This window comes from Triturus cristatus, chromosome 2_2 (assembly GCF_964204655.1).
Source record: "Triturus cristatus chromosome 2_2, aTriCri1.1, whole genome shotgun sequence".
Classification (NCBI taxonomy): Eukaryota; Metazoa; Chordata; class Amphibia; order Caudata; family Salamandridae; genus Triturus; species Triturus cristatus.
The window spans coordinates 352123298-352150107 of NC_140582.1; the positions used below are offsets into that span (position 1 = coordinate 352123298).

General features: G+C 48.6%; 1 protein-coding gene across 2 annotated transcripts in view; it reads left to right on the top strand.

Annotated features, from left to right (window-relative positions):
- The window catches only part of CENPE (centromere protein E), a 1911253-nt gene that overhangs the window by 443902 nt on the left and 1440541 nt on the right, over window positions 1-26810 (top strand). For both annotated transcript variants that reach the window (XM_085641421.1, XM_085641422.1), the window contains exon 28: window positions 5222-5527. In XM_085641421.1, the coding sequence (XP_085497547.1) occupies window positions 5222-5527 (306 nt within the window). The remainder of the gene's footprint in view (window positions 1-5221; window positions 5528-26810) is intronic.

Sequence of the window (26810 nt, forward strand, 5' to 3'; positions counted from 1 at the left end):
GTGCTGCCCCAGTGTCCGGAGGAGGCCCGGACACGGCTTGCCCAGGCTCTTGTTGAGGGGCGGGATGCAGCACGGTACTAGATTCGATGTGGGCTTGACACCAGGGACTCGCTAGGTAGGGCGATAGCGACGACGGTGGCGATTCGTCGCCATGCCTGGCTGACATCCACGAATTTCTCCGGGGATGTCCAGAGCACCCTCATGGACATGCCTTTTGATGGCCGACGCCTTTTTGGCGACAAAGCGGATAGTGTGCTGGAGGGCTTTAAGGACTCCAGGGCTGCTGCCAATTCCTTGGGCCTCTCGGCCCGCGCCTGCAAACTTCCACTTTTCGCCCCTTTTGTGGCCAAGGAAGGGGTGCCCCCACACGTCCGTCTAGCCACAGGCCGCAGAACCAGCCACAACGCGGTCGCGGACGTGGATTCCGCTGAGGTGGAGCAGGGGGACAGAGAGCCGGTCAAACCACATCTGCCCCAGCAGCATCTGCCGCAAAGCCTTCCTAGTCCGACCTTTCAGGCCCATTCCACGCCAGTGGGAGGCAGAGTTCGCCATCACCTGCTCCTCTGGCATACCATCACGTCGGACAGGTGGGTGCTGCAAATCGTCCGAAGGGGCTACTCCCTCCCCTTTGAGGTGACCCCTCCAGCCATGCCACCACAGTACCACCGCATGTCGGGGGACCACTTGCAACTTCTGTAGGAGGAAGTTACGGCCCTCTTGGCCAAGGGGGCCATAGAGCGAGTTCCTGGCCCAGAAGTAGGTTGGGGTTGTTACTCCCACTACTTTCTGGTTCCCAAGAAGGGAAAAGGGGGCCTATGCCCTATCTTGGACCTCAGGGAAGTCAACGCCTTCCTCCGGAAGGAGAAGTTCAAGATGCTCACCTTGGCTCAGGTTCTGGCTGCCCTAGACCCTGGAGACTGGATGGTAGCGTTGGACTTGCAGGACGCATATTTCCACATCCCCGTCCTGTCTGCCCACCGGCGTTACCTGCGGTTCACGGTAGGCCACGAGCACTTTCAGTTTACCGTGCTCCCCTTCAGCCTCACCAGTGCCACTCGGGTGTTCACAAAAGTGATGGCGGTGGTCGCAGCTCATCTGCGCAGATTAGGGGTTCCAGTCTTCCCCTATCTCGACGACTGGTTGTTGAAGGCGGGCTTGCCCCAGGCAGTCGTCTCCCACCTCCAGACTACGGCCGACCTCCTGCATTTGCTGGAGTTCTCGGTCAACGTGCTGAAGTCACATCTGAGTCCCTCCCAGAAGCTCCTTTTCATCGGAGCGGTTCCGGACTCGGCGCAGTTTCGGGTCTATCCTCCGGAACAGCGGGTTCGGGATATTCAGGCTCTGATTCCGATCTTTCAGCCTTTATCCCGAGTTTCGGTCAGGTTGTTGCTGCGGCTGCTGGGTCTGATGGCCTCTTACATCACGCTAGGCGATCCGACTTGCACTGAAGGCATTCCTTCCCTCTGTACGGGGAAGTGCAGTGCAGGTGTTCACGGACAACACCACCGCCATGTGGTATTGCAACAAACAAGACGTAGTGGGGTCGTGGACCCTTTATCAGGAGGCTCTGTGCCTCTGGACATGGCTGGAACATCAGGGCATCACCCTGGTGGTTCAACACCTGGCGGGCTCTTTGAACGCCAGAACGGACGAACTCAGCCGCTGGTGCATGATGGATCACGAATGGCGTCTGCACTCGGACGTGGTGCAAGGTCTCTTTCAGCAGTGGGGAGAGCCTTGGTTAGATCTATTCGCCACCGAAGAGAACGCGCAATGTCAGCAGTTCTGCGCGTTGGAATTTCCAAGGCGGCACTCGCTCGGCGACGCTTTTCGTCACGAGTGGAGTTGCGGTCTGTTGTACGCCTTTCCGCCTATACCACTTCTGCCCAGAGTGCTGAAGAAGCTCAGGCGCGACCGGGCCCAAGTCATCCTTGTGGCTCCGGATTGGGCACGAAGATACCGGTATCCCGAGCTACTCAGTGTGTCAATCGATCCCTGATTTGACTGCCTCTTCAGGAGGATCTTCTGTCGCAGCAGCAGGGGCCGGTCCTCCACCCGAACCTGTCCAGCCTCCGTGGAGATTGAGCGGCGACAGTTGATGCCATTTGAGTTGCCTCCTGAAGTCTGTGATGTCTGTGATGTCATTCTGGCAGCCAGGCGTCCCTCCACTAAAACGGTATACGCCTGCAGGTGGAACAAATTTGTGGCATGGTGCACAGCAAAGGCTGTGATTCCCCTTCCCGCCCCTCTCCTCTTCCTTCTTTCCCTGGCCCAGCAGGGCTCTGCTCTGGGCACCCTCAAGGGATACCTTTCGGCTATTTCTGCTTTCTTACGGCTTCCTGATCAGCCTTCTCTTTTTAAATCCCCTGTTGTTTCTCGATTCTTTAAGTGGGATTACTCACATGTTTACTCCTGTCCCTTTCGTAATGCCTCAGTGGGATTTGAACCTGGTGTTAACCTATCTGATGTGCGCTCCTTTTGAGCCACTTCATAATTGTCCCCTTCGTCTTCTCACTCTTAAGAATGCTTTCCTGGTTGCCATCACCTCTGCCAGAAGGGTGAGTAAGCTCCAGGCTCTTTCTTCTAAACCTCCTTTCCTCGTCCTTCCTTTCTCCCTAAGGTGGTTACTGCCTTTCACATCGGCCAGTCTGTTACGTTGCCCACCTTCTTTCCGCCTCCGCATCCCTTGAAAGAGGAAGAGAGGCTACACCATCTGGACCCAAAATGTGAGCTCTCCTATCTGGACCACACGAAACAGTTCCGGGTGGACGACCAACTCTTCGTTGGCTACGTGTGCGCTAAGAAGGGGCGGCCAGTGCACAAGCGGACCATCTCTCGGTGGGTCGTTTTGTGCATTAAGGCCTGTTATTCCTTGGCTAAGAAGGATCCTCCTGTGGGGCTGAGGGCCCATTCCACTCTGGCTACAGCGGCTACTACTGCCCTGGGACGGGGAGTCCCTCTGCAGGACATTTGTCAGGCAGCAACGTGGGCTGCACTCGTTTGCTAAGCATTACTGCCTGGATAACCAAGTCCGGAGAGATGGCTTCTTTGGCCGTTCCTTTCTCCAGGACTTCCTGGTGTGATCTTGGTTCGCAGACCCACCACCGGGGTTGATATTGCTGGGGTATCTATTCTAAGGTAAGGAATCCAACTAACGTGTTTCTTTCAGATGAACAAGTTACTTACCTTCGGTAACGATATATCTGTAAAAAACATTAGTTAGTTAGATCCCTTACCGCCCCACCCATCCTCCCCGTTCTGCGAACTGATAGCTAGGGTTAAGGTCATCCCTTTCAGGGCCCTAGATTCATGGCACCAGTGTCGGTTTCTTGCTTGGCTCTGCGTTCCTGGCGCGGAAATCTATGTACAAGAACTGACGTCAGCGCGCGAGGGCGGCGTCCAAGTACTCCGACGTCATCCAAGTACTCCGACGTCATCCAAGTACTCCGACGTAATCCTGGCGATCACGACGGACGCGGAGCCGCAGACGACGCCTAGCGACGCACAAGGATATTGCTGCCAAAATCTTTCCGGATCCAGTCTGACGCCTGGGGATATTTTAAGGTAAGGAATCTAACTAACCAATGTTTCTTACAGATATATCGTTACCAAAGAAAGTTAAGTAACTTGTTCTTCCTGTTCAAACTTTGTTTGTGAACTGAGCAGTTTGGTACTTGTTCTTGAACTAATGAATTTATACCAAACCTCTAAAATGGTATTTTTAGAGTAAAATTCTGACGCCATGCCAAGTTTGGTCCAGTGTTTATCAGTTTTTTCTGTAGCAGAAGCAGAGGTTCCTGTTGGACATAAAATGGCATATGCACTGTTAGAGCTCCCAACACTTTATCTACACTTCCTTCCCTTTTCGGATCAGCTTACAATTTGAATTTAAGAATAAGGTGCATGCAGCAGATTTTTGCTTAATTTTGCGCCAAGTTATCAAACAGTCCCTATGTTGTTAATCATTGGAAATCTGTTTCTTGTGTAAGTTTAACTGAACCTTGATTACAATTGCTATCTATTACACTCATGGAAATGAGTGGGAGTAAGGGTTTATTGTGTGACCGAATGTGTATGCCTGAATTGATGTTAGTAATATGGGAAGGCAGCAGCTGCAAATCACCACACACGTTTTGCTTTTGTTTTATGTGTGCATTGATGTAGGCTTATTACCTTTATTTTGATGTCTGAACATTGGTTTCCATGGTTGGATGTACATTCGGTTTCAAACAAAAGAACAATTGAAGCGTAAGAAAACATTTGTCACGTGAGAATAAACCAAGTGTCATGCAAGTGTGAAAGCATCAAATAACAGAGGAAGTCATCAAGTAAAATAATATTTCGATGTACCCAGCTTAAGGTGATGCACCAAGCTTATGTTTCACACGTTTCTACATAAGATTTTCCTTATTAATAGCAATACATGTGCCAAATGTGGGACATCGGGTGAATTCACAAACTGTCCCTGCTCCAGTGGAAACCGCAGATAAATTCAAGGAACACAGCTTTAAGAAGACAGGCTTCTTTCTTGGAGAGATCTCCATTGAAGACCAAAAATAAGATGAGGGAAAAAGCATTGCTACTGACACTACTGTTAGTGAAGGATAGGATGGAAATGCAAGGGATGGGGACTGAAGCTCCTATTGTAGATGTGAGGGAAGAATTATCGAAATGTACAGACCATATACTCACAGAGGATTTAGGCATGTAATGTTCATACGTATAACACATATTCAGCCGAATCAGTAACCAACTTATTTATATATTACTTTTTGTGTGTAGTTTTGTAGAAGAAAACTAAAGCAGGATTAAAGGTAGAAAGAGAATTGGTACAAGGGGATGGCATGAGCTATGGAGCGATTAATAGGCATACTCTGTCAAACCACAAAAATGCAGATAATGATGTTATAATATTTTCATCTGTTTTTCTGTATTTGCCACTTGGCTGGCTATCTGTTGATAATTGTTTTTGCCAGCCTTTTTTTTAAAGTTTAAAAGAAACTGATACATTTACAAAGTTGTAAATCATTACGTGGCTCTATAAGGATCAGACACCCATCTTTTTTTGTATTTATTTTCTTGTGCCATGTATCTACAGTTTTCTTGGAACTAAAATGTTTAAACATTAGTCTTAATAAATGGAAGCTTAATTTACCTAATGTTTGTAACCTGGTGATTCTTTTTGTACAATATTTTTAACTGTTCTCTGAATTGTCTTCAGTTGTCTTCTTTGACAGAAGAGCTACAACAGAAAAATACAGAAATGGAACAAATTATGTTAGAGAAAGCTGAACTGCAGCAAAGATTAACTTCTGAGGTGCAGCTTCTCGAAGAGCGACTGAAATCCTGTGAAACTTCTCTAAAGACAGTAGAAGATGAAAAACATGAAGCTGTGCAGCAACTTGAGGTTCTACAAGAAGCTGCAGCAGCTTTTATGCAAGAGAAACATGAACTGCAGCAAATTCAAGAAAATTTAGAAGCAGAAAGAGATCAACTTAAGGAGGATCTACATATTAACATTACACAGGTAATGTTTTGATTACAAGAGTCTGTTTTTGTAGATAAGCTTTTTTCTATGTAAAATGTATGTTTAAATTATTTGCAATTAATCATGCTACAGTCGGGCAAATCTTAAACTAAAGTCTTCAAATATTTAGTTTTCTTTCAAATAGTGTGTATTTTGTATCTAAACAAGAAAGTATCTGAACTTTATTTTATAAACTGGTTTATCTGTTGCCAGCAAAGTGTTCATAGTGGGCCCTTTAGAGGAATTCACATCCTAGTTGACGCTGAACTTCATGTGGCTGTAGTAGCAAATAGCTATCTACTTCAGTCAGTCACTTATGAGACTTTTTCCCTTTTTTGATTGAAATGATATGTAAGCAATGCTTATTTTACAAATATTTCTAGTAGTTACTGTACAAATAACTGTACTTCCATCTAAAATGTATGTTCGAGGCATATGAGCTGCAGATTGTACACTTAGCATAGATCGCCATCTGGTGTTGGGCCCGGATGTTTGCAGTTTGTTTTTCTTCTTGGACAGTCTTTGGAAGTCACGAGTTTGGTGACTCCTCCTTCGGTCCGTACTGCGCATGGGCTTCGGCTCCATCCTCAGATTGTTTTTTTCCGCCATCGGGCTCGGATGTGATACTTCGTGCTCCGGCTTCGAACTTCTACGGTTCCAGCCTCGACGGAAAATCCTCGTATCTTCGAGTTTCTTCATCATCATTTTCATCTCTCGAAGCGGCACTTTTCTCCATCCCGTACATCGGCACCGGCCTTCGGGCCCTCCTCGACTCCGGTCCCGGCCGATGGAAAGGACTCCGTTCAAAAAGTGCCCAAAATGTGGGTCTAAATTTCCCCACACCGACCTCCATCAGGTGTGTAATCTTTGCCTCTCTCCAGAACACGAGGCCAGAGACTGCCCCGCCTGTAAGTCTTTTCGATCGAAGAAAACCATCCGGGATCGAAAAGCTCGACGCACCATGGCGCACTCATCGTCTGCAGCTCCACCGGACATCTTCGGAGACGGCGCCGAAGCTTCGGGGCAAACACACACCGAGCAGGAAGAAGACGTCGTCAGCGCTTCCGAAGCCGACGACTCCGACGTGGAGGACATCACACCGGCGCAGCGGGCCGTGAGTACTGTGCCCCCTCCCACCCCCGCGCCCAAAACCAAAGAGACTCAGGTTACTCCCTCGCCTGCCGGCCTGGGCAAAACCAAGACCAAAGCTTCGATCACCCCACCTTCGGGCTCGGTGTCGAAGCATCCAAAGTCTCACGGCAGCTCGGGATCGAGCCAGCCGACGCCCGGTGCCGAAAAACAGCATCCGGCACCGAAGAAAGCAATATCCAGCTCGACTCCGAAGCCACCGGTGCCGAAGCCTGGACTCTCGGTGCCGACCAAACACAAACATAAATCTGTCGGCTCCGACGCCGAAAACTCCTTCGACGCCGAAAAAACAGGAGGCCCCAAAAAAGCATGGCGCACACAAACCATCGAAGCCCTCGGCTCCGAAATCACCGGTGCCGACGGACGATTCGACGCCACTGGCTCTGTTTACACCAGACCCTCTACAAAAGACTCTGTCCAAAGATCCAAAGACTGGACTATTGACTTTAATTATAAAGAAAAGACGCCTTGATACTCCGGCTCCTCCTCCACCACCCAAAAGGAAGGACTCTGCTACTTCACCCCTCAGAGTGCCCTCCCCACTACCGCCTCCCCTACCTCCTCCACCACCTCCACCCCCTCCCCCTCCCAGGTCTCCGCCACCTCCACCTCACTACGATCCGGCCCCATCCCCAGATCCGGATGACGGGGACCCGGACAATTACCCGGCGGACGCCCCAATGGATCCCACTCCACCAGGGACCCCAGACCCATGGGAGGATTACAATAACCCTGATATACCAGATATACCTCAGGACGACCTATACCCATCCAGGCCGTCTCCTCCAGAGGACTCCTTAGGGTTTCATCATTTAGTGCAGAGAGCAGCACACTACCATGGGGTGGACATGCACAGTGAACCAGTGGAAGAAGACTTCCTACTGGATACATTTGACATACAAGACAAATCCACTTCTATTTTACCCATGCTTAAGGGTGTCACCAAGCACGCTACAGAGGTGTTCAAAGACCCTGTCAGGGCCAGAGTACTGAACCCTAGAATAGAGAAAAAGTACAAAGCGGCACCCACAGACCCTGCATACATTAAGGGCCCTGCTCCCCTAGATTCCCTAGTTGTCTCCACAGCTAGAAAGAGGGCTAACTCCCAATCCTCAGGAGAAGCCCCACCGCCAGACAAGGAATCTAAACTTCTGGACGCGTCTGGTAAACGCACCGCCTCCCAAGCTGCAAACATGTGGCGCATTGCAAACACACAAGCACTGCTTGCGCGATATGACAGAGCACACTATGACGAACTAGAGGCTCTTATGCAGCACCTTCCAGAAAAACACAAGCGCAAGGCTCATGACCTAATACAGGAGGGTAAACTAATTACAAACACCTCCATTAAGTGTGCCCTCGATGCAGCCGACACTGCTTCTAGAGCCATAAATACAAGTGTCCTGCTTCGTCGCCATGCCTGGCTCAGGATCTCAGGGTTCAAGCCTGAAGTCCAGGCGTCCATACTCAATCACCCCTTTGACCAGCAAACTCTCTTTGGGCCAAAGGTAGACGAAGCGTTGGAAAAGATGAAAAAGGACACAGACACAGCAAAGTCTATGGGGGCACTCCAAACACAAGCCTCTAAACGTTCCTTTCGACGCTCGTCCTTTCGTGGCACAGGCAGAGGCTCCTCCACCGATAACGCCTCTACCTCCTACAAGTCCCCTCCTCAAAATACCTTTTCAAAGGGCAATCAAAGGGGCGGTTACAGAGGCAACAACAATAAGGGCAGGGGCAAAACCAACAACACCCGTTCTGCCACCCCACCCGCACAATGACTCCCCTCCGCTCCCCCCAGACCATCCCACTCCGGTCGGGGGCAGACTACAAAACTTTATCCACACATGGGAGTCCATAACATCTACCCCACCCAATATCCCACCAAGGCACCGTCCAATGTCTCAAGAACATTCCACACTGCTCAAACAAGAGGTACTCTCACTCCTCCAAAAACACGCTATAGAGCAGGTCCCCGTCAATCAACAAAATCTAGGGGTCTACTCCCTATATTTCTTAATACCAAAGAAAGACGAGACCCTCAGACCCATTCTCGACCTCCGGCCTCTAAATGCCTACATACATTCAGACCATTTTCACATGGTCACCCTACAGCAAGTCCTCCGACTCCTCTGCCAGGGAGACTTCCTCACAACCTTGGATCTGAAAGACGCATACTTTCACATTCCAATACACCCCTCTCACAGGAAATACCTCAGGTTCGTGGTGGACGGGCAACATTACCAATTCACGGTTCTCCCCTTCGGGGTCACCACCGCACCACGGGTGTTTACCAAATGCCTAGCAGTAGTAGCAGCACACCTCAGACGTCAACATATTCACGTCTTCCCTTACCTAGACGACTGGCTGATAAAAGCCGCGTCCTACGACCAATGTGTGCAACATACAAACAGCACCATCCAACTGCTCCACCAGCTAGGCTTCACGGTGAACTACCAAAAGTCCCACCTCATACCATCTCACACAAAGCAATATCTCGGGGCCACTATAGACACCTCCAAAGGTATTGCCTATCCAAACTCAGCCAGAATCACAAGCATTCAAGCCTTACGCAAAACATTCCTTCCTCAACACTCTCTTCCAGCAAGAGTGTTTATGAAGCTTATAGGAATGATGGCGTCTTGCATCTTCATAGTGCCCCATGCAAGACTCCACATGCGTCCACTTCAAGAGTGCCTAGCACAACAGTGGAACCAGGCCCAGGGGCAGCTGACGGATCTGGTGTTGGTGGACGGCCGCACACATCACTCTCTGCAGTGGTGGAACACCACAAACCTTTCCAAAGGGCGGCCGTTCCTGGACCCGGTTCCTCAGGTGACTCTAACAGCGGACGCATCGCTCTCCGGCTGGGGAGCGCACCTTCTACACCTCACCATGCAAGGTCTATGGACGCCACAGCAAAAATCGCTCCACATCAACCATCTGGAGCTCTTGGCGATCTTTCTAGCCCTAAAATCTTTCCAAAAACAGATTTCGGGCAAAGCAGTCCTCATTCGCACAGACAATATGACTGCAATGTATTATATCCAAAAACAGGGGGGGACACACTCTCCCCAGCTCTCCCGCGTAGCCCAGAGCATATGGAGATGGGCAATTCCTCAAAACATCTTTCTCCTGGCACAGCACGTTCCAGGCGTACAAAACACCATGGCAGATCTGCTCAGCAGACAAACGCAACAACTACACGAATGGGAACTGCATCCACAAGTTCTTCACCCATTCTTCCAACAGTGGGGGCATCCTCAGATAGACCTCTTCGCCACCCACGAAAACAAAAAATGCCCAAGCTTCGCCGCCAGATACCCACACCCATTGTCCAAGGGCAATGCGATATGGATGAACTGGTCAGGCAGATTTGCATACGCCTTTCCACCTCTCCCACTAATTCCATTAGTGGTCAGGAAGCTACAACAGCACTCCCTCACACTCATTCTGGTAGCTCCGACGTGGGCCAGGCAGCCGTGGTACACCACGCTACTACAACTGTCAGTGGTACCACATCAAAAACTGCATCTATCCCCATGCCTCCTAACCCAGAACCATGGAGAAATCAGGCACCCGGACCCAGCTCAGCTCAACCTGGCGATCTGGCTCCTGAAATCCTAGAATTCGGATACCTTAACCTTCCCCCTGATTGCATGAACATCATCATGGAAGCCAGACGTCCTACCACTAGAGCATGCTATGCCGCAAAGTGGAAAAGATTTGTAATTTACTGCCGTAACAATACAATCAACCCTCTAGATGCATCCATACAGCACATCATATGCTATCTGCTCCATCTTCACAGGTGTAACCTGGCATATTCATCCATACGCCTACACCTAGCAGCGATCGCTGCTTATCTACAAAACAGACAGCATTTATCACTCTTCAGAGTGCCCGCTATTAAAGCCTTCATGGAAGGCCTTAAACGCGTAATTCCTCCCAGGGCACCACCTTCCCCTGTATGGAATCTAAATTTAGTTCTTACACGACTAATGGGTCCGCCCTTCGAACCAATGCACAAATGTGAGCTACAGTTTCTCACCTGGAAAACAGCTTTCACTTCCCTTAGAAGGGTTGGTGAAATACAAGCGTTCACCATACAGGAACCCTACATACAAATGCATCACAGCAAGGTCATACTTCGCACAAATCCGAAGTTTCTGCCCAAAGTCATTTCCCCCTTCCACCTCAATCAATCAGTGGAATTACCTGTCTTCTTTTCGCAACCCCAATCTGTTGCAGAAAGGGCCTTACACACACTTGATGTGAAAAGGGCGTTGCTATACTACATACAAAGAACGCAACCCTTCAGGAAGACTAAACAATTGTTCGTTTCCTTCTCTCCACCACATAAAGGCAACCCCATTTCTAAATCACGGATAGCTAGGTGGATTGTAAAATGCATACAAATTTGCTATCAAAAGGCAAAGAGAACATTATCTGTTCCTCCTAAAGCCCACTCTACAAGAAAGTTAGGGGCTTCTATGGCTTTTCTAGGGAATATACCCTTAGATGACATCTGCAAAGCAGCCACATGGTCTACACCGCACACCTTCACAAAACACTACTGTGTAGATGTGCATTCCAAGCAGCAAGCTAGGGTGGGCCAGGCTGTACTAAAGACACTTTTTCAAACAGCTGCAACGGATACCGGTGGTCGCCGCTAAGGTTGGGTACTGCTATATAATCTATGCTAAGTGTACAATCTGCAGCTCATATGCCTCGAACGGAATATGCTACTTACCAGTATGCATCTGTTCTTGGCATGTAGAGCTGCAGAGTTGTACACGCCCACCCGCCTCCCCGGCTACCTGTATCCGTTCCAGTACATCTTATTTAGATACAACACATGGGTTTCTCACTGTTATTACTACGCTCCATCATTTCCCTGTTGGCGAAAAACAATCTGAGGATGGAGCCGAAGCCCATGCGCAGTACGGACCGAAGGAGGAGTCACCAAACTCGTGACTTCCAAAGACTTTCCAAGAAGAAAAACAAACTGCAAACATCCGGGCCCAACACCAGATGGCGATCTATGCTAAGTGTACAACTCTGCAGCTCTACATGCCAAGAACAGATGCATACTGGTAAGTAGCATATTCCTTTTCACCATTAAATGCCTTTGATGGCTTCATATTTTTAGATTTGTCCCTATGGTCTCCTCTGATTTTAAATTTGTGTGTTTTTTTATTAATTGTTTTTTAAAGTTCATCTGGAATTGAGGTGTTTTTCTCCAGTACCTTTTCACCCAAAACTGGGTAAGTCTCTATACCCTGCCTGCAAATTCATTTCAAATTTTTAACCTTTAACTGCAGAAAGCGTACTTAACCATACCCTCATTTAATTGTCCTTTACTCCAAGAAAAAACTTCAGAACACAAGCAGCCCAAGACTGGTTTAGCCCTTATTAGGGCTCATCAGTGAGGTATAGCTGGTTTCCAGTGGCACAGCATGCTTGAGGCCCAGGGCATACCCGCCCCACTTTGAGTGTTTCGCTTTAGTCTACATAAAGGTAAGGGTTGGAGTGCTTGAATTAATTTCAGCCACTGGTAATTACTCTGGCTGTATCCCAGTCTGTTATTTGTCTTTGGTTGCTTGTGTTTGGATTCAGGGAGGACCAGGTCTGGCAGGCAGTTCGGCCTGGTCTGTTCCCAGTGGAGTAGGGTCAAGACTGGGTCCAAACTATGGTGTCATGGTGTGCAAAATGATGGACTGGGATGCTGCCCGAGTGATTACCAGTGATGAGATTAAATCGAGCATTCCATCCATCACTTTTTTGTATATTTCAAGAGAGTGTAGTAGTCAGAACATCTGGCTGTGAGCCTCTGTCCTCCTGTTCAGCTGCCACTTCTTGAAGATCTTTTGTCGCAGCAGCAAGGCAGGGTGTTGCACCGAGCTTGCACAACTTACATCTCCATGCTTGGAGACTGAATGGTAACAGTTAACTGCCTTTGACATTACTTCTGAGGTAGTGAATGTAAATTTAGAAGCCATTCACCTTTTCACCTGAACCATTAATGTGGGACACTGGCATACGTTTGTTCCTCTCAGCATATTCAACCTTTAGAAGCGCAGTTGTCTGATATCCTTCTATTCTTCTTACCCTTAGCCAGCAATGTCTTGCTCTGGCTACTGTTAAGTTATTAGTCAGTACCTATTGTTTTTTTTAATAATCCCTGATGGGCCATCTTAGTTAAATCACCTAATCTGATGAGCTTTCTAAAAGGGCTCTTTCACATGTCTCGCAGAAACCTTTTGCGATGCCTCAGTGGGATCTGAATTTGGTTCTCACATTTCTAATGTTGTTAACACTGGAGGCCGTGTTCCTCATAGTGATAACATCAAGTAGTCTTGTCAGTGAGCTGCAAGCACTCTGTCCAGCAGGTGTTTTCCATCCCCCCCATGCCCCCAGACAATTTAGTGCTAAGGATGTGTTTCTACCAAAAGTTCTGACGACTTTTCACATTGGACAATCTGTCACCCTACAGGCATTCTTTGTCCCACCTCACCCATCCAAGGAGGAAGAAAGACTCCATCGCTTGAACCCAAATAAAACCTTTAGCTTCTATATCGATCGCACCAAGAGCCATCAGGTGGATGATCAACTATTTGTAAGATTCTCTTGGATAAAGAAGGGAAAGGCAGTGCAAACATGGGTCATCTCAAGATGGAGTTTGCTTAGCATAAAGATCTGCTATGAATTAGCCAAGAAAAATCTCCGTAAGGCCTGCAGTCTCATTCCACTAGGACCTAGGCTGTTACCACCGCACTGGAGCACGAAGTGCTTGTCTTGGCTGGTACGTGGGCATCGGTTATAATGTTCATGGCTAGCCAGATATGATGGGAGGGGCATGTTATCTGTTTCTTTCGGCAGGACTTCTTGGTCTAATCCAATCAACAGACCCACCACCTGTGCTGGTACTTGTTTGGCATCTTTTGACAAGGTGAGCAATCTGCGGAAAGAAGTATCCATCCAAAGATCAAGTTACTTCCATCTGGTAATGTTATTTGTGATGGATAGTCCATCAACACTCAGATTCCTTGTAGACTCTCCCTCCTCCCAATTCAGTGGTGTGGCCTTTATTTCGTAATCTTAAAGATTTTATTTGAAGATCTGCACTCTGTCAAATTTGATTAGAAAGAAACTGACGCGCAGGGGTGGCTCCAACATCGCTTCCGTATTGGGACAGAATTGATGTAGAGCCGCAGTATGCCATCTATTGGCACACTAGGGAATTGAGAAAAATCTCCAGATCCAATTTGTCACTCACTGTTATTCACGGGTTAAGGAATCTCTGCTTAGACTATCTCCAGAAAGATAATGACCAAGGTAAGTCCTATTTCTAAGGATTTTCTTTTCTATGTTTCTTTAGGTTTATAACAGTCATATTAAATAAAAACAAAATAGTACCTCTCAAAGAATATATAATGATCCTTATAAAAAATCAGTTTCATGCAACACTGATGAGAAATTAATATAAAAATATTCACTTTTCTCTTTAGATCGAACCTGGAACCTGCATTAAGTTAAATGCAACACATTTGGACAAGAAGTCCCAGATAGAGGTTTGAAAAAGCAGATGCTGTAAAGCACTGCATGCCGGATTGCCTAATTTGCAGCCACATAACTGTCAGACAAGAACCTCCCTAGATAACCTAGCCATACCTGTTCAAGTTCATGAAGATGGTTCTAAGCCAGATTCTCAACAGCGTCTTCTTTGTAGCAAAATACGTTTAGAAGCCAAAATTCTTTAATGAGCCTATTACATTTTTTATTGAGCCTATTCAGTTCATTAAAAGAGAGCCCATCGCCTGATCCTTAACTTTTCCCCCCCTCCTGGTCCTTAACTTTTTCCCTGTCGTCTGGTCCTTGGATTTTTCCCATTACCTGGCCCTTATTGTTTGCCCAATGTTACAATATTTCAGGAGATGTTTGTTTTTCTGTGAACTGCTAAAATATGCAACTCTAATTTTCCTGTGAGTTAGCATTTCACTGAAGCAATTGTATATGTATTGGAGACCTTTACAAAGGCTTTTCTTAAAACTTGTTGTCCACAGTGCTCCACATACATGTACAATAAATTGATTACCTGCTGTGATAACCCGCCTCATGACCAGACTATGGCTGTTCTGTGATCCCCGGTCTCGGTATGCTAGTTGAATTCATACAATATTATGAAAGGATTCCTGATGTTGGACGACGGTTCTGCTGCAATCCCAGATCAGGATTCCTTTTTGTGGGGAGATTTTATTGGAATGGAAAAATATGTCCGCTTTCCAGTGATGATCCTGCAATTATTGCTGCCTTAAATTCCACAATCTTTCCTCCTTTCCTCCGTACTCTAGGACATAAAACAGATGGCTCCCAATTGACTTTCGTCTCCTTTGGTAGACAGTTTAGTGTTGGGGGGGGGGGGGGGGGGACAGTGGTAGTGAGAAATCCTTCTAACCTCCTCTTCACAAGGGGAGATGAAAAACTGCTGCTAGTTTGGGGGGGGGGGTGTTTGAATGTTCCACCCATCTATGAAAGATTTATTGCTTTGGTTCTCTGCCTGCCACAATTCCATGGGCGGGAGTCCTTTTTGGGATAAGAAGACCTTTGGAAAAGGGGAAGAGTCTCTCTTTCCCAATAGTTGTTGCAGAAAGGGGGCAAAAGATCTTTGCTGCCTATCTGCTTTCCTTACCTCTGGTGGATTGAAGGTGACATTCTGCGGGTAATCCATAGGGGTGGGATACCATTTTCATCAAAGTATGTGGCAATCTATTTAATTGTTTTGTCAAGACCTAGCATGTCACTGACATCACCTGATAGCTCTTTTGCAAACAGACCGGTCAAGACTTAGAACCAGTCATCTTGATTAAGGTAGATTGTGAAGTTCCTTGAGGTTAATAGGGGTTTGTCTTTTGTCAAAAGTTATTTCACATTCCATCGTGACCTCTTACTATTTGTAGCTGTCAGTGGGAGGTCCCTGTTTCAGCAGAGGGCGAAAAAGCCTCCTATATGTTTCTTCTTTTGTGTTGCAATACTGTAGGAAGCTGGGTTTATGTTGCAGTAACCCTCTCGCTTATGCCAGTTTTCTGATACACTTTGACTTGATGTACCCTGGGTCCCTGCCAATCAGATTCCCAGGGCCTGTGTTCTTTCCCAAAACTGTACTTTGGTACTCAAAATTGGCACCTCTCTGGCCACATGTACGTCCCTTATAAAAGGTACCGTTGGTACCAAGGGCACTGTGACCAGGGAAGGGCTCTAAGGGCTGCAGCAAATATTGTGCCATCCTTAGAGGTCCCGTACCTTAACACATACTCACACTGCCATTGCAGGCTGCATGTTTTGGTGCAGAGAAAAGTGATGAGTCAACATAGCACATATACTTTTGTGTACCATGCCTGCAACCCACTGCCTATGGTATAGGTAAGACACCCCTCTAGCTGGGTGCACTATACCACTGGTGAGGATACAGTTGCATGAGCACTGTACCCCTACAGTGTCTAAGTCCATTCTTCAACATTGTCAGTGCAGTCAAGCCATAAAAGAGTATATGGCCTTGGACTTTGTCATTACGAATTCCACAGCACCATATTGGCTTTACTGAATTCTGGGAAGTTTGGTAGCACAATTCTCAGCATAATAAACCCTCAATGATGCCAGTGTAGGATTAATTATACAATGTACTCAGAGGGCATTTTGGAGATGCCCCCCTGAAAATCGACCAACCTCTGTTGGGTTCCCTGACTGGTAAACACCAGCCTGCCACCACAAGACTTGTTTCTGGACCCCTGGGGTGGGAGCCTTCGCTCCCTGGGCCTAGAAACAAAGCATTACCTGGGAAGAGGTGTTCACACCTACCCCAGGTCAGGAAGAGCCATCTGTGGCAGGGGAGCTTCAAAGGCCTTGCTGCCTTTGTTACACGACCCTCAGCCTCTCCTGCTATCAGGAGCAGTCCCCCTTCCTGTCTCATCCCCTTTTTGGTGGGAAGACCGGCGGGAAAAATTAGAGCAACCCAGAAGGTGTGCCCACCTCTGCCAACCCTAAATCCCAGGAGGGGGTGGCGAGGTGAAGCCACTCTTCAGTGCCTGCCGTCTTGCAGATGCAAAAACAGTTGATGGACAGAATGCAGAACAATGTCATACATTCACCCCAGTACAGAGATCTGGGCCTAAATCCATAGTTGTTTTGCTCACCATGCCATTCCATTTTGAACCCAGCCAAATGCAAATCAGTCTTGACCCTGTGCCTCTGGAATCAAGTTATCCTGGCTGAAGAGGGGTGAAACCACGAAACCGGTCCTAGGATGCTTGTTTCCGGTCCAGGGAGGACCTGGCTTGGCAGTTCGGGCTGGACTGTTCCCATGAGGTACACGGTCAAGACTGATTTACATATGTCAGGTCTAAACTGGGGTGGCATGGTGAGTGTTAGACCTGTCAGCCCTTTGGGTGGTCCCTCCTCATCATTATTTATTTTGTCCCACTTTTGCCTCAAACCCTGTTTGAATTTTTCCTTTTTGGGAACCACCAGACTTTTTCGTGTTGCTGCAGATTCAGGGAGCCATTTTAGCTACCCCTGAAACTTCTGTCTGGAGGCCTGAAGCACAAAATGGTGGCCACCTGTGACATCACCAGCATCCACTGGAACCTACCAGCACCTTCCAGAACATTCCAGAACCCTGTGACAGTTGGAGGCGGTTTAGAATGTTGGGAAGCTAAGAGAGAGAGTTGGCAGTTGGAGCTGGCAGTTGGCACCTGACTGGTGAAGAGTGAGCAGCACAAACGTGAAGGAGGAAGGAGTGAAGCAGCAGGGGTGGAAACTTGTGCCTGGAGTGGGGTCCATAAACCCACCCTTGATACTAGTCCCTACTGACGGAGCCCAGCCTAGAGCCCTGTGTGGGAAGAAGTCAGAAAAACCATCCTGAGGACCTGGACAGCAGGAACAGGCCTTAGAAACAAGAGAACAGCAAGATCCTGACCTGGAAGCTGGTTTCCCTGAAGTCCGACGTCGAGTAGCCTAAGACCTGGGGCCCGAGGTGGAGAAGCGGCGCTGACTGGAAAAGCAGACGTCGTACCCGGAGCCGCCAGAGGTCGAGAGAGGGCGCCGTCAGAGGTCGTGAGGAATACCAGAGGTCGAGGAGGAAGTCACCCGAGGTCGAGTGAGCGGCGTCATCGGAGGAGTGAAGTCCGCCCTCCGGAGTCGTCGGAGACCGAGGTGAAGGGTAACGGAGGTCGGGAGTGAGGATCGCACTCCGGAGTCGCCGGAACCTGTGAGAATCGTGCCGGAGGTCGGGAGTGGAGGTCGCACTCCGGAGTCGCCGGAAACCTGTGAGGAGCACCGGAGGTCGGGAGTGAGGATCGCACTCCGGAGCCGCCGGAAGTCGACATCGAGGCAAGGCCGGCCGACGTCATCGAAGCCGAGGTCGCCATCGGACCGGAGCCGCCCGAAGTCGACATCGAGTAAGACTGCCCGACGCCATCGAATCGGAGGCCGAGATCGAACCGAGGCCGCTGACGTCGAGACCGGAGCCGCCGCCGGCGTCGTCAAAGAACTGACATTGTGCCGAGGTCGCCGACATAGAGCTGGAACCGCCTCACGGCATCGACCCGACTCCAGCGGCGTCGGAGCATCAGAAAAAGGGCAGTAAGTGGAGTAGAGGGCGCCTAAGGCCCTGTGGAGACCTGAGAGACTGCTCTAAGGGGCTAGGGAGGTGCTGGAACCAACCTGACTGTGCCAGGGGTGAACTGGGACTAATCTAGAGAAGTTGTGTGGAGAGAGAGAGCCAGGTCTCTGGTATTTCCCCCCTTTATCTACCTCAGTTTAGGTCTCAGCCTTGTCCCAGCCAGGGAGTAGACACCCCCAAGCCTTCCACATCCCCACAAGCTGTGCCTGGGCCAAATCAGCCCTTAGGAATTCAAAAGTGATCTGAATCCATGAGTGTCACTGTCAGCTTTTAAGTATTTATTAGGGGCACTGTATTTATTGTATTTAACCTATTTATTGTTCCACTGTATTTATTGGTCCACAGTATTTATTGATGCACAATATTTATTGGTTACAGTATTTATTGCCTCAGAATATTTAATTGCCTGTCTGTATTGCACTTTTATTTATGCCTTCAGTATTTATGATCACCCCTATTTATTGAATCATTAAGCCAGTATTTATTTGTCCTGCACTTTCTAAAAAGTTTGTATATTGTGATTGTTATTTATTTTCTCCAATCAGCAACTAAGAGAAAAAGCAGATAAAGAAAGTTATTTTCATAATTTTTACGGTGTAGAGTCGTTTTTGGAACGGATGCACGCATGGTTATTGTTTGGGTATGTTGTATGCTTAGCACGGAGCCTGATTCCTGACCACTCGAGCCAAGCTACCACAGTGTGACCGGAAGACCACCACCACCCCTTCTAGTGTGGGAGTGGGTTTTCCAACAGTGAGCAAAACAATGATGGATTTAACCCAGACCTCTTGACTGGGGGTGAATGTTTTGATTTGTTCTGCATTCCGTCCATCAGTTGTGTGTCTTTTGCCATCTTGCAGATGGCAGGCACTCTCCAAACAGGATTAGGGATTGTGCCCACTCCCCCACGTGGGGTGAGCAAACCGAGTGTGTAGTCACCCTAAGGTCAGTAGCCTACTGGCTACTGACCTCTGGACCCCTAAAACGGCCCCTAAATAAAGTATTTAGGGGGCAGCCCTGAACCAAGAAGCCATATTCCCGCAACCTATGAAGGATGAGAGAAGACGCCCAGCAGAGGAGACTGCAGAGAAGAACTGACTTGGGCCCCATCCCTACCGGCCCGTCTGCAGTTTCCAGAGATTATGCGCCACAAATTGCCTAGTACTGCAGCCAGCGACCTCCAGAACCCCTCGGAGGACTGACTGCTTTCAACAAAGACCGAATCTCCTGTGAACAGCAGCTCTGTTCAAAAGAATCACCAAAGAAAGACTCCAAGCCTGTGGAGGACAAAGAAACGAGGCGCCTGGAACCACCACTGCACCCGTCCCCTTCAGCCTGAGTCCAGGTGGCCCACCGGTCCTAGCGAGGTACCCCTGCGCTCCGGAGTCAGAGTCCACCGTGGGTTGACCACTCTAGGACTCCCCGACATTCGCCTGCAGCCTCTGCATGGAGACCCCCACAACCCCGCCCTGGAGAAGACCTGAGGGGCACCTACGTCAATGAGCCCTCCAACTTACCTGCCCAGCTGTTTGTTCCTCCTGGAAGACTTCCTGGACCAAGCCTGCTGCCAAAATCTAAAACCGGCAACTCCCATTAAAAATAACAGGGCACCCGACGTCAAAACAGCCCCCTGCACCCGACCGCCCCTGTGCCGCTGTTGGTGCACTCTGTGTGCTGACTTGGACTCCCTTTTGCCCTGAGCTTAATTCCATGAGCTTTGCGCCCACAACCTTGCAGTCTGCTTGTGAGCAGCCACTAAACGAAGGCCCCCTCTCACTCATTGGATAACATTGGGCCTCAGCACTCTGCACCTGGCTGCCCTAGTGCTGCTGAGGGTGCTCTTGGAGTGCATCTTGACCCTAAGGAAACCCTTGTTCTAACCCCAGAAAACCAACTCCCAAAACAAGTACTTCTCCAGGGGTGTAAAATGTAATAAAATATCTTCTTATCCATGGGGCAGGTTGCTTCATAAATCTACTTATCCTGTAACAAAATCCACTTGTCCCCTTGGTGCCATGTAGTGCGGCGATAAATTAAGGCAGCATTCTCATTATATAGGAGCCTCTGATATAGCCTCTCTGATTTTGCCAGGGCTCAAACCATAGTAGTGTTTTAATGCTTGCAATCCCCTTATGTTGCCCCGTTTCCACAGATCTACATACTTGGGACTGAAGGTAGTGGTAAGCAATAGTCCAGGGTTAGAATGCACTTTTGAGTCTGTGCAAACCTTCTAACTTTCATGTTTTAAGGGTTTTCAGCAACTCTTCTCTAATCTTTTCCCACACTGAAAAAGTTTGGAAATGTACTCCTGACAATGGCAGACGTAAACGTTCTTCTAGAGTTGGGAAAAAAGTGGTTAGAGGCAAAGTGAACTTGCAAACACTCAGATTTTTGCACAAGCAAATCGACACATGCATATTTGCTCCTGTTAAATTGCAGTTCACAAATATTTTGTAGGAGTACTATTTCTTGTCCTACTTATGTACATTTTTGGGAATTCAGGAAATCAGTATAGCTGCACTTAATGCAAGGACATATACCATGGTGTCTCTTTTGAGACTTTCTTTAATAAGTGGGCAACTAATTCGGTCAGACTTTGACCGTGACCTTTTGTGTTTTTTAGAATTCTGTGTCGCTCTCTCTCTCTTTCTCTCGCCCTCTCTGTGAGTGACCACATTCTGCTCTTTCTCAAGGAGCATATCGGCACACACAGTAGTTTTGTTCAGTGCCAGTAACTAGTGTCAGTGTGCTTTTTGAGACTAAAAACTATTTTTGCTTTTGCAAATGTTTGTTACAATGGTGAGGGCCTGGCAGCTCCTACACCAATAAGGTTTTACAAAAGCCATGCCAAAACAAGTTACACACTGACAAAACTAAAAAGCTGACAACCCATTTCAGACAATGCTTGTTTATTTTTGTTCCCCATAATCTTATTGAAACTGGTTACACTGATTTTCTATCATGAATATTTTTGGGAAATACTAGCATGCATCAACACATGTTAATAAATGATGCTGCAAAGAAACAGTACCTGAAATTTTGCAGTAGTTTAGCAAAAAAATCTTTCCCTGCTTTCCTTTATGTGCATTTTATTTTGAAAGCAAAGAATCATCGATTTGGCTTTCAAGCTTCTGCAAATATTTGCATCAAATCAGAGAGAATTCTGGGAGCATTATATGTAGCCTCATATTGCTAAACTTTGAAAATGTGTATACACATTTTGATACTGGAACCACTGTCAGTAGGGCAGTCAGAGCTTACAACATTTACTTCTCATCCTGGGGATACTCATCAATAGTCATAATCTATGAATATTCCCCGCCCATGTGCGGGATCCCGGAGCATATAGAAAATACATATTTATTCATATATATATATGCATATGTGAAAACATATACATTCAGCCTAAAATGTTTCAAACATGGCAAAAATGCTGAAATTACATAGGTTTGCATTGTAGTACCCCCAACCCATAGGCAAAAAAGGAAGCACTTAACAATTGTCATACAATAATGCTTTATTGCCATAAAGCAAACTTGTAATTGCAGGCATTTGCCTGTAGGCTGCAGCAGAGTACTAAGAAACCAAGAAAACTGACACCTTGCCTTTAATGCATTAGAGTAGGGGTACCGTGCCTTTAAGACCTGCAGGAGACCCCTTGCTCCCATGATGCACCACAGGTGGCAGTTAGGTCAGTTCTTTTTTCCGGCTCCTTCTATGAGGATCCTGGAGTTTGAGCTCTTCAGTTTTTTGACTGAAAGTGATTTATTTGATATTTTCTCAGAAAACTCGACATTTTCTGACTCCTTGAGGCTTCTTCTACTGGTTTTTTTGGTCTATCACTAATTTTTTCCAGTCAGAATGCCTGCCTTATTCAGGAAATGCCCTTCCTCTGGCAATAAGATGGCACTGGCAGATCCACACTGTGTATTGTGTGTCTTCCATCCTCACACAATCCTGACCAGTGTCCCCACTGCCATAAATTTTCCAGGCGGACTCTGCGTGACAGAGAGCGCATAAAACTTCATGCCCAGCTGGAGAAGGACAGAAGCCGTCATGGAGGTGACCATAAAGTCTTCAAACCACCTTCTTCAAGCAAACAACACCGAAAACGGCGATATACCACCTCTCCTGAGTCCGCAAAGAAGAAGGTAACAGGAGATTCGCCGTCGAAGAGACCCAGACACTCTTCAGCGTCGAGGGATGAATCACCATCTCGACGTCTAGATTCTCCACCGCATGCAAGTAAGTCGGCGTTGAGGCACAGCACTTCGGGCTCGAAGGCTGTGGGTCCTGACATACCTGAAAAGTCGACGTCGAGGCTTCCGTGGACCTCAAAACACTCTCCGCCACCCTCGAGGAGGCCGGCGTCGAGAGTCCCGAACATCTCGCCGCAAGTGGGCTTGTCGAAGTCCTAGCACTCGACGTCAAGAAGATCGACGTCGATTCGGCGCCATGGAAGATCGGCGTCGTCGATCGCCCTATCACCGTAGGCGATCAACGGCGAGATCACCAGGCCGACGGCAAAAGTCGACGTCGAGGTCTCCACATCGCCGTAAGCAATCGACATCGAGACCACCGTCGAGAGCGAGATGGCGTTCCCATTGCAGATCCCCTCGATCGACGCCGATGGTGACGCAGACTTCATCGAAGTCGAGGCATTCGACGTTGAGGAACAAAAGTGCAGCAGCCACAGAGGAGATGTCATCTGGGGACCAGTCCTCATCCCCAGGACTGCATATTATGCAGATTTCACCTGAGAAATCTCCTAAAGTTGGAGAGAAGTACGGTCTGTCGCCTCGCTGGCTGGAAGGTGTTGGGCAGAAGTCCGGGCTCGGACTACTCTCGCACTTACTCGCCTTCTAGGATCTCTCCTCAGAGAAGCAAGTCTCCCTCCAGAAGACCAAGATCACCTTCTAGGCACCGATCAAGGTCCAGGGGTCGTCGCAGCTCTCATCACGACCGTCCCCATAAGAGAAGACGCACAAGATCGCCCACATGGTCTTCCTCCACGAGGTCCTTGGTCCGGGACTATTCTCAGACCTTCTCCTCGACTCCTCCATCGCGGGTGTCTCCAATCGATGACATCGCAACCTTCTCAGATGTCCTGGGTAGGGGTGCGCAGAAACTGAACATCACTTTGCATACCCCTGTGGTTCCCACATCAATCATCTTCGACACCTTACACCATCGTACAGCTCCTAGACCGCTGCTTCCTTTGGTGCCAGGACTCTTGGAACCAGCTATGGCCACATTCCTCACCCCTGCTACGGTAGGATTGCCAAAAAGTATAAGGCCCCAGCCGAGGATCCCTTATTTCTCAGAGCTGATCCACCAGCGTACTCCGTCTTTGTGGTGGCAGCCATGAGGTCTCACTCTGCGTCTGTCTCATCTTCTGTCCCCCCAGAGAAGGACAGTAAGCAGATGGACTCCTATGGCAGGAAAATGTGCAATACGTCAGCTTCTTCCATGAAGATTGCAAGTGCCTCAACCCTTCTCGGGCGATATGACCGGTCTCTTTGGGACTCCCTCTCACGGTTCACCGTAAAGCTTCCCAAAGAAGACCGGCAGGACTTCAGCGAAATTCTACTGGAAGGTGGGCTAGTAGCCAATCAAGTTAAAAGTGCGGCAGCGGACGGTTCAGATCTCGCCGCTCATGGTTGCTCCCATGGCGTCTGTTCAGGACGCTCAGCCTGGCTGCGCCTAACAGGCCTCAGGCCTGATGCACAGAAGAAGATCCTAAATCTTCCATTTAAGGGCTCCTCCTTGTTCAGGGCTCATGCCGATGAGGAAATGAATAGAACAAAGACAGGGCTGGATACTGTCAAGGCTGTAGGTCTGGAAAAGCGCAAGGAATACCGGAAGCGCTTTCGTCAGTGCGACAAACGTTCCTTCCAGCTGAGGGTTCAAACCCCTCAATGGTCCTCCCAGAACCAGCAGAGACCCCAATTCCAGCAGAGGGGTCGTGGCAGAGGAAGAGGGAACACCAAATATCAACAGTCCACCACTAAGCAGCCTTCCAAACAGTGAGGCATTGCTTCCTCCGCACTCGTTCACCACTCCGGTAGGAGGGAGTATCATTTTTCACCTGGAAGAGTGGGAAACCATAAGAGACAAATGAGTGCTGAATATTGTGCAGCATGGTTACTTGCTAAGGTTCAAGTCTCCCCCTCCGCAAGGGCCCCCGCAATTGAAACACCTTCCTCAACTTCAAAGTCGGTTTTTACAGGACGAAGTATCTATCCTCCTATCCAAGAGGGCCATAGAGGAGGTCCCACCTTTCCAAAGAAACCAGGGGGTATACTCCCGCTACTTCCTAGTTCAAAAGCGAGGAGTAGCCAAAGAGTACAGACCTATCCTCGACCTGTGCCTGCTGAACAGGTTTATCAGAAAGGAAAAATTCAGAATGCTAGCCCTGCATCAAATCTTTCCGCACCTTCACCAAGGAGACTGGATGTGTGCCATCGACCTGCAGGGCGCCTACTTCCACATTCCTGTCTCAGTGAAACATCGCAAATTCCTCAGGTTTCAGGTCTCTCGTCGCCACTACCAGAATAGAGTGCTTCCGTTCGCCCTCAAATCCACCCCACGGACATTCTCCAAGTGCATGGCGGTGGTGGCTGCCTTCCTCCGCAGGCGGAAGATCTTCGTCTATCCTTACCTAGACGACTGGCTCCTGAAAAGCTCCACACCTGTGCTACTCCAGAGTCATCTCTCATACTGCCTCAACCTGCTGCATTCCTTGGGGTTGCAAGTCAACTACAAGAAGTCAGTCCTCAACCCCACTCAACGGATACACTATCTGGGCGCCTCCCTGGACTCTGCAGAGGCAAGCGTGTGTCCTTCGGAGGAGAGGTTGTCATCAATGCTTCTCAAGTGCCACACTCTTCTCGACACTACACTTCCCACAGGCAGGCGAGTGTCTTCACTACTGGAGTCGATGGCCTCGTGCATCTACATTGTACCCAATGCACGCCTTCACATGCGGCCTCTACAACAAGCACTCGAAGATCAATGGTCTCAGAGGTCAGGTCGCTGGGAAGATCATGTCTCTCTCTATCAAGCTGCCAGGGACTCCATCAGATGGTGGATGAAACATTCTCACCTGCTGCAAGGGGTCCCTTTTCATCAGACGCCTCCAACACAGACAGTGGTCACAGATGCCTCAATGCAAGGCTGGGGTGCTCATATGGGCCAGCTTCAGGTACAAGGTCTCTGGTCCGACTCAGAAGGAAGTTATCACATCAACTTCTTGGAGCTACAGGCGGTCCATCTGGCGCTCAAATCCCTGTATCCGTCTCTTCAATCCAGCCACATTCAGATTCAGACAGACAACACAACAACTATGTTCTATCTGAACAAGCAAGTAGGCACCAGGTCACGTGTCCTATCTCTGGAATCCCAATCCATTTGGCAGTGGCTACTGGCGAGAGGTCTCTCAATCGTCGCAGTCCACCTTCCAGGAACCCTGAACGTGCAGACAGACGGCCTCAGCAGAGACTTCGTAGAAGCGCATGACTGGGTGCTCAACGAAAACTTCGCTCAAGAGGTCTTTTGGCAATGGGGAGTGCCGGACATCGATCTGTTCGCAGACGCGGCAAACACGAAATGCCCCGTCTTCGTGTCCAGATTCCCCCAGCAGGGATCACAGGGGAATGCACTTTCGATCAGCTGGTCGAAGACATTGCTGTACGCTTTTCCTCCGCTCCCTCTAATCCCGGCGGTCATACAGAAGTTCTACAGGACCAACACCAGAATGATCCTGATAGCGCCGGAGTGGCCACGCCAGTGGTGGTACCCGGATCTCCTCCAACTGTCGGAGGTTCCACACCGGAGGCTGCCCTGCCGCCCCGACTTACTGACCAAGAACGAGGGGAGAGTGTTCCATCCCAACCTCCCCTCCCTCTGGTTGACTGCATGGCTCCAGAATTCATCCAGTACTGACATCTAGACCTTTCGGCTGACTGTATGGACATTCTTAGAGAAGCACAGAGGCCCTCCACTAGAAAGTCTTATGCCTTCAAGTGGAAGAGATTTTACCTTTGGTGTAGGGACAATGCTCTTGATCCGACTCAAGGTCAAGAGCAAGTGATTCTTCCATACTCACTGCACTTGGCAAGGTCAGGCCTGAAGTACCCCTCCATCAGGGTCCACTTAGCTGCTATCACAGCTTATAGAAAGTCTCCTACCCAGTCCTCATTCTTTCAACTGCCTGTGGTCAAAAATTTCCTAGAGGGGCTTAAAGTGTTTCCACCAGTGAAGTCCCCTTCGCTTCCCTGGGAGCTTAACATTGTCCTCACCAAATTGATGGGTGCTCCTTTTGAGCCTATTCATAAGGCATCTTTGTAGCATTTGACCTGGAAGGCTGCTTTCTTAGTAGCCATCACTTCAGCCCGCAGGGTAAGTGAGATTCAGGCCCTATGCTGCAAGGAGCCATACACTGTTTTCCACGCC